At 33.9% G+C, this 12,184-nt stretch overlaps 1 protein-coding gene across 1 annotated transcript in view; it reads left to right on the top strand.

Moving 5' to 3' along the window:
- The first annotated feature begins 4,515 nt into the window (after window positions 1-4,515).
- CARPA (Carbonic anhydrase-related protein A) overlaps window positions 4,516-12,184 on the top strand; it is a 38,984-nt gene continuing 31,315 nt past the window's right edge. The window contains exon 1 of the mRNA XM_074138566.1: window positions 4,516-4,962. Coding sequence (XP_073994667.1) covers window positions 4,917-4,962 — 46 coding nt within the window. The 5' untranslated portion in view covers window positions 4,516-4,916. The remainder of the gene's footprint in view (window positions 4,963-12,184) is intronic.

Raw genomic sequence — 12,184 nt, 5'->3', positions numbered from 1 at the left:
TTTTGGTATAAAATGTACACTTTTTTAGAAATTTAATCATTGACGATACAGAATATACATATTTTTTTATGTATTCAAAATTCCATACATATTTTTACAAAATACAAACAAGTGTTAATAACAAAAACTAAATACATTTAGAGGCCAAAATTAGTGGTCATTTCTCCTTAGCTGTTGATGATTCTAGATCCTAGAACATTTATTTGTCAATAATTTCGTTATTCTCTTATTAATGACAGTATTATTCTAACAATTTTAATACTTAAAAAAATCTAGTTCTTAAACTTAAAAACTGTGACTGTAAAAGTGTAAAGGAATGTGCCTCGACAGGTAGGAGCGATTCAGAAAAGGCAAAATAAATCCTCATAACCTATTTTGCAAAATATATATTTTTATTGACTTTCTTTACTCAACCTACTACTACACAGGAGTAAAGGTGTCAACTGACAGTCGCGCCAAGTCCTACAGTGGCCAATTCTAACCTCACGAAATAACACTAACCGAAGTCATGTATATCACACCAGAAAATAAAACTGGCTTGTCGAAGCGTGTAAGGTGGTGACATGGATATGAAACGCCTAAAGCTGTTTAATTGTAAGTAAAGAAGAGATGTTTTTATCAAAAGAGAGCCTTTGATAAATTCTTTATCGTAGCTTTACGTTTTGGTGCCCTTCATTAGAAACCAATGGACATTTTTAGCAACACAATTTACGAGATACAAGGATGTATGTGTGTAATTGTTAGTTGGTTGGAAACAAAAGAATAAGTTAAAAATTCACAAAATAATTTGAAAACATTATTTGAAGGTATATGAAAAGGTAATTAAATATTAATACATTCTGTCGTTAAACATTTCTAGAAGCTCATGATGAAGGGCCATGTACCCTTCAGTTACAGCGCAAGAAAAAAGTTAATATGTCTTCAGGGAGTTGTTCTTTTAAAATGTATAAGTATTTCTCTTGAAAATGGTATAATTTAATACAGGAAGGCGGCTAGAAAACGCCCTTTCTGCTGTACTATTTAACTTAGTTCTAAATTAAGAGACTGAAGCCCAAAGAGTACCCAGCGTTTTATTGCTACCAACTTCTGGGTCATAATGGCAAGATTACTGTTTTGGAGAGGATCCAAAATTCAGTCTTGACAGCTCACGCACAACTAGAAAGAAAATTCCAAGCGGACGGTGTTGCTGATAATGAAAAGATGTATGGTAGTATCACCGTTCGAATAACGATGTAAACCTGTAGTACGGCGAATAACTTTAAAGCAGTTGTGCGTTTTACATGCCTTGGATTGAGATAAACAGCGAGAATAAGGTAAACAACGAAATTATTAAAAAAAAAAAAAGATGTGACTGTTATTAGGATTGATACAGCCTAGTTAAAATGTTAGTCTCTTAGACAGAACAACTAAAAGTCCAACTTAGTAAGTCTTATCAAGATAAATTGCTTGATTTAGAACAGAGAACTAGACTCTTAAAGCTGCTGACTTTAAAGATTAGGCACGGTTTTTGCAGGAGTTTTTGGCAAGACGTCAGGTACACGCGAATATGGAAATAATGAATTAGGAAGACCAGTACACTTCATTAATTCCGGAAGGATTAGCTGGCATGGCTTAGTAGGACTACTTGACTATAAACTAAGAGATTTCATCAAAACTCTCCGACCGATTTCACTTAGATGCCAAAATGTAAAGATTTTTTTTTTTTTTTTTTTTTTTTTTTTTAGAGGGGAGTTTTTCTCGTACACATCACTTATGAAAGTTCCCATGTAATGTATGGTCCTACCATACAACCGCATAATATTAATTGGAACTAAATATATCAACAAAATATCGCAATTTGAAGGAATCGACAGACCAAAAATACCTCTTTATATATTAGATTTTTCAATTTATGGCGATTTTTTAAAATTGTTCCATTAAAGTAAACTATCTAGTAAGTCTTGTATGAGAAACAGAAATGACTTGTAAGAAGCAATGAAAATATTGTGTGATGTTCCTTACCATTACGTAAACATCACTTTGCTAATGCAACACGATTAGACTATTAGAATACCTTAAAATGCTTGCTAAGTAGTAAGATTCCTTTGAAAATCTTGATGAAAGAAGGATTTTACAGACCGAGCTCCTCGTATGACTAATAGGGCTTAGATTGATGAGAAATGCCTCTGTGCGTCCAAGAGCCCCTTGCCAAGTGATTTATGATTGGCTTGGGATCCACCCGACAGTTTTCTGGTTTTGTTATAAGTATCCTTTTCTCCAGGCGGTTCCAGAAGTGCTGAATCTAAGGTTAGAGGATACACCCCTCTCTATTTCATTAATTTTGAAAGCGTTTTTTTCTGTGGTGTTGTAGCTTTCTGAAAGTAGCAAAGCAAAATTGCCCGAATTTGTAGATTAATTTTTAGATCAGCCACTTTTTGTTTAAATCGCATCTCTTATCAACCCTGCCAAAAGCATTAAGTGACTGTAAAAGTAGTAAGTAGCTAATAAGGTTTGCGTCGAACAAACTGATTGTAAACCGTACGAAGTTTTTTGTTACAACTTCAACCCTGTCATGTTAGTCTTTACATTCACAAAGAATTCTATATTTTTTCATTTGTCTAACAGAGGAGGTTGTAACAAGGAGGTAGGTGTCTATTACTTAGACAGTGGTGCGGGATGCAGTTCCCCTTTTCTTTGGCTGGCGCACATTTGGCACGGCTACAAATTGGTACTAGCCTGCCCTCCTTAAACGACTCACTAAACTTTTCTATTAATTTCTTCTTTCTTCAAAACTTATAAAGCTCTCTTATATACTGGAAGCAGTGCCAGGGACCCCGCCCTACCATCTCATCTGTAGTAATCTTCACGGCAAGAAATATCATGTGAACAGGCCACTTTTTTTCTAGCAATTATAACCTAGTGCTAACAAAAATAATTATACTGTCTTCAATCCAATGCTGAGTTTTGCTAATATTGTTGTGCATATAATAACGAATTAGCTCCACTCTGTCAGCTTATTTGTGAAGCTTTATATATAGTCTGTATGAGCTTGAAAACTTAATAGTTGGCTGAAACTTTCATATAAGCAGTTTACGTACTTAATTAATCAAAATTAGAATGTAATAAAAAAATAGTTGGCCTCAACAAACAATAATATGATGCTATTGAAGAAGTGTGTCGAAAAGCTTCCATAGAACCCCAACAAAATCATCTTTCTCTAAAATAATACTCAAGTCAAAAACCTAACATAAATTAAAGTGGAGCTTTTCTTCAGTTCTTAGTTCTCTAAAGAGATGAATACTAGTTACTAGTCAAGTTAGTATTTTTTGGCTGTACATTCTGTTTTATACTTCTACTTTCTACTTACAGTACTTTTACTTTTATACTTATAGGGGCTTCAAAATTATCGGTAAAAATCTCATAATCGAAAGTTAACCCGATTGCAATACTTTGTCATTACTCATGAAATGTAAGATGAAATAAAATTAATTTAAATGAAACTGTAAATATGAACTGACCATTGATAATAATTGCAAAAGATAAACAAAATTCTTTGTTTAGAATTTGTACTAGAAATATGTTTACCTTAAACGTAATTCCTAAAATACAAAAATTCTACTACTCTTTTTGAACTCTTCAGGGGTAATTGTTTTCTGACAAAATAGATAGGCTTAAGATTAGTAAGTTAATCCCAGAATGAATTCAAGTCTAACTTCATTGTTTCTTTATCTATTTTCTACTGTAGACAGTTAGGTGTACATGAAAAAGTCGTAACGTGCAGTACTTTCGATTACGCTCCTGGTGAATTGACATTCTTCCCACTTACGTGAATTCCTGTGGACTTTCGACTACATTTTCGTACATATTGTACAAGCTGTCAATTGCGTATAGCCTGCCAATTTAAAAAAAAAAAAACAATTTTTTCCCCCAGAAAATTACAAAAATTAGAAAATGATGAAATGAAGTGGAACTTCCGATGAACGAGTTCGTTTAAAAAAAGTAGTTTTCAATTGTGAAAATAAATATTTACTGGAATCAAAATCTACTGCAATAGCATTTTGCAATAAGCAAACACCCCCTTTCCCTTAGATCCCCTTCTAAAATGTAATTGCCTGGAGAAATGTTTTGTAAATAAATTGGGCCCATATTTGTGTAACCAAAGTTTAAAGCTACCTGCTAGTTTGGTTTTATTAAATCAGGGTAAATTAAGAAATCGATATAGTAAACTTATAATAAACATACAGTAATCTTAAAAGGTTTTTGTCTAATTTTGACCAAGACGTTATTTTCAGGTCTTGTAGGTTCTGTGTGAAAGTCAAGAAAAAAAGTGGAAACTTGTATGGTGAGTAAATAAGAGTGGAATATTGGAGCGATGGTTTGGGCGGCTGTTCGAGTGCGCGTGCTGGCCGACTGAGTCGAGGTGAGGTTACCCGAGCCGTTTGTGGAAGCCGGGAGCGCGCTGTGGGGGTCGCCGGCGAGGTAGTGGGGCACGGCCGTGGTAGCTGGGTGCCGGCGGTGGGGGTAGCCCACAGTTCGCTCCCTCTTTAGTTTGCCAGTAACCCCAAGTCTCGCACAGTAAATACCTTAGTAAATATGTTCCCAAAATTCTGCCCTTATTTAGTTCACTTTTAGTTTGATCTATTATCATTTTCTCACATACACTCAAGACAAAAAAATATATATATATATGTATATTTTTCTATAAATTTTTCCTAGATAAAATAGAACTTTTATAAAGTTCTGAAACATCGGAAAACTTTGAAATTTGGAAAACTCCAAATAGTAATAAAAACAGACAAAATCACTGCCTAATAAAAAAAATAATGCAAGAGACTAGCTAGAATTTTCACATTTATTGACGCGCCAAACCCAAAAATTCAATTTTGGCCCCTCAAAATTCCACCACATTCCTTGGAAATCCTCCCCAAAAATAGAAAATGTCTACAATGGTATGGCTGTGGATTCTGGCAACCTTATTAGTCGGTAAGTACAGCTTGCTTTCCTTCAACGCTTAGTTTCTAGATACTGCACATTATTGCTTTTCGAAACCCAATACAGTCCGGCAGGACAGTTAAGTGTAGGATCAAAACCTGCTTTTTGCAACTATAACGTGGAACAGTTATGAAACTGTTCATTTGATTCCTGGAGAGGAAGTATTGCAATGGGGGCCAGACTCACTTCTCAGAATTCGTCCATCACTCGTAGAACACACTGAACTTAATCTTACAGACCAAGTGTTAGGTCTACAAATTCCCGAAACGTATTTTATTGGAATAAATAGCAGGATACGGCAAAAAAAACAGTGAGAACACTCACGCGACTTGCTCCTGATGCAACTTACGTCGTCAAATTCCTTTTAAACTTATAATTTGTATACAAATTTAAGTTTTCAACATTAAACAGCTTCACGGCTGCAACAAACTCAATATTATTTTGTTTACTATGTCTTTAAATAAGAGATCTCTATAGAATAATTGATTTTAGTAATTAAAACAAAAGTATAATTAGTTTACCAAGTTCAAGAAGACCGTAAAGTAGTAGAAAACTAAAAGGTTAAATAGAGAAACACTGCTCATCATTTGATTTCTTCAACTGTAAAGTTCTGGAAACAAGTTAAATTCTTGTTCATCAACATTATTTAGATATTAGATACTATAAGACAGCTAACATTATCCCTCTCTTAGAATTGGTCTAAAAATGACTTTCAGACATACATATATTTAATATATAATATATTATAGAAAATCATTGCAGCAACTTTAAAAACAAACGCAAAAACATTTTGACTATAATCTAATTGCTGAGTTTAACCAAAATTGAGTCTAACTGGGCATGAAAACAAAAATTATTGAATTTGACCTTTCTGCGAATATTCTTTTTTTTTAAGTTACGGTGATATACACAAATAAAAGTATAAATAACTGACCATTATACTAAAAAAAAAAACCGTTTTTTGGTGTTCAAGGAACCACAAAATTTAAAAATCAGCTCGATTGCAATACTTCCCCTTACATAGATGTGAGAAACTAATATGAAGTTTAGTAATATAAGTGGTAGAATTTTGACTCTTCCTTGTTGCCGCAACGGAATAAAATATTCAACAACCATGATATAAGTAATTTTTCAAAGATTTTACGTTAAACTTTTTTTTATATTTTGAATTTCAGTCGTCTTCAATCTTACAATCACTCTAAAACGATGCTGTTAGGGCTAAGTTTTTTTTCTAAAAACTCTAAAAAACAATATTTATTGTAAACATCTCAAAACCAAAGTGATAGGCCTTCATTATGTGTAATTTCAATGACTCATGAGACTGAAGAAACCGTACATTAAAGTGCTTCATTCTAGGGCATCCGATCTTTTTTACAAACTCGGGAAATTTTACATTTCTTTCAATTTTTTTTTCGAGAAAATGGTTCAAGCAAAACAAACAAACGAAAAATTGATCGTAAACTTAGAATTTGCACTAAAAAGTTGGTCGCATTATTGTAGAAGTTTGCTAAAACAAAAAATGTACGATTGAGCAAAGAGTGACGACATGGTTTCCCCAAGTTGGGAGTAAAATTATTAAAACTCATAGAAGTACATCTCCTTAGATTATAACAATCTTTAGCTCTTTTTAAAAGGTTTTATTTGAGTGAAAAATTAAGTCTCATACATTTTCTGAACGTTAAATTGAGCTTAACTCCAGAGGATGATGGTCCAAGTGGTAGTATTATTGGAATTGGCCGAAGTTTTTACCTGAATACGGTGTGTTTGGGGAATTGCAGTCAAATTAGAAATTAGAAATGATTGTGTGCAACTTGGTTGGGAGCCAGGAAATAATAGCAGAAAACCTGAAGAAGTCTTAGTGGGAGTAACTAGGTTCAAAATCGGTTCTAATACTCGGGATATAGCTGTTAATTGCTCAAATATCGACCCAATTCTTTTGCGATATTCACGGACCATATTATAAAAAAAAAGGATAGTAAAAGATGGTTTGAGATCACAGTGATGTTAAACTTTTCCTAAATTTAAGAACAGTATAGTTATAGACAGTTCAGTTCAATAAAGATGTCCAACAATACGAATATTTTCGTGTCCGTCAAGAGATTGGAAGAACTCTATGAAAACCAAAAGAGTTAGAGTGCTCACATAGCAATTTAAAAATGATTTTCACCATTTGTTCCCAATACTAGAACCAATTTTGAACCTTGTTTGTCTCACTCTGCTTGAATTAGTTCGGGTCTTGCCTCGCTGCAAATATTTATCAGATACATGGGCTACAGTATCTCGGTAAAATGCCTCTAATAATTCTATCATCTGAGCATATTTAATTTCGTTAGGGCAATTATTATTATGGATGTTTATCCATGTAACGATTAGAAAATGACTGCTAACTTTTAAAGTTCTACTAAAGAAAAACTAAACTAAAAGATATTGTTTATATTATATGCATTATAGTTCAACTTGTAAGAAAGAGTTTACTTGTCGCATTTCTCTCCTTAATCCTCTATTAAACAAACAAAAATGGCTAGCTAAACTGTTTTTTGAAACAGTGGCACTAGATCTCGGGAGTGATAAATGAAACAACACGAGACATTTTGAGTGAAACACAAGAATTATCTTTACAACGTTGAAATTTCGTCCATAAAAATTGAAAATAAAAAACAAGAAACCTGTGAAACCCGACTTACTGTTACAAAACTTAACAAGCTTTTTCTGTAACCTAAAATGTTTGCTATCTATTACAATTTTACTATAATAACACCGTTGAGTGTTGATTTCTAAGCTTCCTGCTACAACAATTTAGAGAACAAGGTTCTCCCACCAAAAAAAGTTACAAACCAAAGTGATAAGCCTATATCCGAGGAACTTTTTACATCAAGTTCATTATTAAAATAGAACCTATTGGTATCTTTATCTAGGAAATCACAAAGAATAAAAAGGAAAAAATACTATAGAGATAAGAATGATCTAAGAATTAGTTTTTTGGCAACACCTAGCTCATTTCATGTTTACTGCGAGTTTTGATTTTCTAAACACTTTGTTGGCATACTGATAGCAGTCGCAACAAACGTTTCTTTAGTCTAAGTGCGAGTAATATTTGAGTATGTTTGTAGTGGTGAGTGTTTCTTTTTTGTATTTAATTTCTCTAGGACGTATTGCAATCATAAATACATTTAGTTTTTGAGTTCTCTGTTTATGAAAAAAAGGCTTTTTCACATTGATATGTGTGATGGTTGTTTGAATTTGATACATATTGAGACAGATTTGACCAATACTTTCTGCTGAGACACCTAGCAAGCAGCACGTATATAATTGATATTCCCACTCAGAGATTTGTATCCTCTGCCGTCTAGATGAATGTTTTGACCACAATAGACTAAGAACCAAGTCGCCAAAACTGTGGGAAAGTGAAGAATGGCAATAACCAGCTGTCTTAGCTAGAAAATGAAGCTGCAGCCGACTAGCGGCTAATTAGTCCATGTGACCATCACAACAGAATGCGGAAAGCGAGCTCACGCGAGCTCCAGATCATTTCCTGCAGCCAGCTCATCCTAGGTCAAGCCGAACGAAGACTAATGGTCAACCGGATATACCCTTGCACGCAAGTTTTCAATAAACCACTCTTTTATAGTTCTTATTACTTTGGTTCAGACTACAGAGAGTTCTAGTTCCACCGATTGTGCAACACCATTGCAACCATTATATCTTTTAGGTGTGTTACTGTTTCGCTTCGTTTTTAGCAAAATGAAAAACTAAAAATGTGTAAATCACCTTGCCTTCCTTCATTCATTGAACAGAGTACGAAGTAATTTATACATAATGTAAGGGTCTTCCAGCATACTTGATAGAACACTGGTGAGGCAGCCAGATTCACCAGTACACTTGCAAAAATTGTTTATCAAAAGGATAGCCCTGACAGGACGTACTACATTAAGATATGCAAAAAGTATATTGGTATGATAGAACGAGACACAGACAAATTGTGATTAAATAGCGTTTATATTGGCTTAACCACTAATAGAAACATGCGTTGATTGATGCCATGAAGAAGTACTAGTCTCGTTAGCAAAGGTTGACTAAATCTGGGATATTCACTATACGGATAGATATGTGAAAATACTGTTTACTTGCTTTTTCTACGTTCACAATATATTCGAAATAAACCGTATTCATTCATTTTAAACATTATAATGACAAAAGTAGGAAGAACATTGTTTATTGCTAGCGGTTCCTTTATTCTCAATAATTATTTAATTCATAGCTACTTCTATACAGTAGTGTGTGCCATAGAAAGCGTTTAATACATTTCTTTGTGAAAAGACTTCAAAACTTTGGGTACGAACTTGGGAATAGTTTAGGCTGTTTTAGGCGTAAGGTTGGTTCACTATAAACGACATTTGTACTGTTCTCATTTAATAAGTGGAATGGTTTGGACGCGATATTAGAGAACGAAGTATACACTGAATTCTTTCAGTACGCAAAATTAGTTGCGTAAACAAGGCAACTATATTAAAACATAGTGCAACCCACAACAATAGGAAATCTTCTCGAATGTTACGCAGTGATTTGTAGGGCCGTGTTTTTCAAGCGGCAGAATTTTAGTTTTCTACCGGTGTGTGAAAAATTTAGTAAATTACAAATACGTCAAATTAGCAGTGGCTATATTCAATGTACGTTCTTTTTTTTGCTCAAAATAATGTCACATAAATTTGTATTTTTGTCGGACCTAGAGTGTCAAAAGGTTGAAAACCATTGGTACTTACTGGCATGTATTTAAACAGTTAGAAATTATCTCCAAGTAAATGGTTTGAGCCTAAATTTCTGTATTTCTGAGCTATTTTTTAATAAACAGCAACCACAAAAGATCACGTTTATGATGTACTTGTAACCATTCTAATTGAAGCAATAGATTAGATTGTAACAAAGGGCGGTACCCCCAAGAAGGCGATGGAACGCAGGCGATCCAAAATGCCCTAAACAATTGAAGCAACGACGACATAGGTGAACGCAAACTGACCCAACCACATATTTCTGCATACGATGAACCCTCCTATCCATGCTTATAGCATGGAATTCAATAACAATTTAGGCAGGAATTCAAGCACCCAAATAGTCATCCATTACGTTTTCTGGGCAGTATTCAGAAATGTGCACATGAATATAGGTATATTCTTCATGAAAGTTTATCAATAGGGTCCTACAGCCAGCTGCAGTTCCTTAGACTCATAAAATTGTGGAAGTCAGTGCTCGACTATATCAGAAGCGTTCTGAATTTCTGGAACAGAAACAAATTGTATGAACCACTCTGACTGTTATCGGCGCTTACAACCTGTTGAATTTTCTAGTTATCATCTTCAACATTACTTAAGAGACATGCGTCTGCGTGGCACTAAAACCCCTAGATGAATTCGCAGAAGTTTGAAAGAAAGGATGGACTAAACCATCCTAAGATTACTCTGTCACGTTGGTCAGAAGCATGAAAAGGACGTGAAACCATTCTTCAGCTCTCATTTCTTGATTAAATCTTCAACATCTTTAGCCTTCAATTGCCTAGCTTACTTTCTTCAAATCCTGCTAAAGCAATGAACGAGTTTAATTTAATAGATTTCCGTTCAAATTAAATTATTTTTATGAACATAAAGTATATAATCAAATAATGATGGTTTTATTATTTCGACCGTTAATAATAGATTATCTTATGAGGTGCAGTCATTAAAATTTATGGACAAATTTCTTTTTTCCCATCAACGTTTCGGTAAATTAATTACCTTCTCCAGGGTATTATAAAAATTTGTAGTTTTATGTTAAGCTATAACTATTTTTACTGCAGTAACCTCTCTCACCTGACAGTTGGAGAACGCAGCTCTACCTCACTAACCAAAATAGGACTATAATTCAAAGAAAGTAATTCACCACTAATCTTAAAATGACATTCTATGTCCATTTTATTTTAGAACAGAAGCGTTGCGATTTTGAACATTGAACTAGTTGAAAGAGCCTCATAATTTTTTAACCTTCTTGTTTGACTGTGATGTAACCAGGCAATGTTTCATGTTAACATTTTAAAACTAGAAGGTACCGGAATGACTACGAGCTAATTCATACCACTGATTAATAACACTCTAGAATCCTACCGTAAAATCAGTTTTCAAGAGAAAGAGTTCCAAACAAAAGCAATAGGACTTTAATCTAAGTAGAAAGTGTGCGAAGAGTGTTTTTCTCTAAAACCGGAATTTTAGCCAAAAAAATTAATCCATTTTAACAATAATTAATACAATCCATTTTCCTAAAATGGCAGAACAAGCGTGGAACTCCCTCTGAACTGCCGCTTATAGTATAATCCTGGGAAAATATTGGACTAACAAAGATGAACATTGAACTATTTTTATGAAAAATTAATCCACTAAAGTTTTAAGATAATTATTAGTGGCCAAGTTTTAGTAAATAAACATAGTCTCAAAGATTAATAAAAAGTAATAAAAGTTTAAAATGGATTTCTTTTTATCATGGTATTATTTGGCTAGGTAAAAGTTATTCACCATTTACTATATAATCTGGAGTAACCTTTGGTTGGAATTTTCGGCCAGTATTTACAAAGTACTTGGAGAAGGCTGAGGAGTGCCAAATCCGAGTGGATGGGTCTATCTTGACTCTTAGCCGACCGTCTTCATTATTCACATTGATTCATAATTTATGTCTTTGATGAGAGAGTCACAAGTGGAATTGGTAACGAGCGGCAGATTGGCTGTGTCAAGGAGTACCGTTCCCTATTCTAGAATTAACCTCAGATAATTTGAATTGTATCTTTGTGTCAGAATTGTATCTCAGTGCCCATTATTGATTGTCGCCATATCTGACAAATATTTGCATATCAAAGTAAGGGTCGGCCATCTTGCAAATCTCTTCTCTTTTTTTTTTAGACAAAACAGCCACTTCTAACATGAATACTTTTACAATTAATGTGAGTTCGGCTGTGGAATTCCTACCAATTTTTGCTCATTACTTGTGTCAATGTTGAAGAATTTATTGTTATCAGGATCACGGCTTTTGGAGTTATCTGAAAAAATTGTTTCTCTTTAAACCATTAGCCTGAATGAATATGGGGGCACAAGAAAACTCAAAAAGTGAGAAATCACAAGAACGTACATGTATCACGTTCGGAGTACCAATGGGATTTTTTTAGAAAACCCTTTTCATGTACATTTCTGTACCTCGG

Source organism: Rhodnius prolixus, unplaced genomic scaffold (genome assembly GCF_049639745.1).
Source record: "Rhodnius prolixus isolate KJV_2025 unplaced genomic scaffold, Rpr scaffold_11, whole genome shotgun sequence".
Lineage (NCBI taxonomy): Eukaryota > Metazoa > Arthropoda > Insecta > Hemiptera > Reduviidae > Rhodnius > Rhodnius prolixus.
The sequence above is the reverse complement of the archived record's forward strand: the minus strand, read 5'-3'. Positions and strand labels throughout refer to the sequence as shown.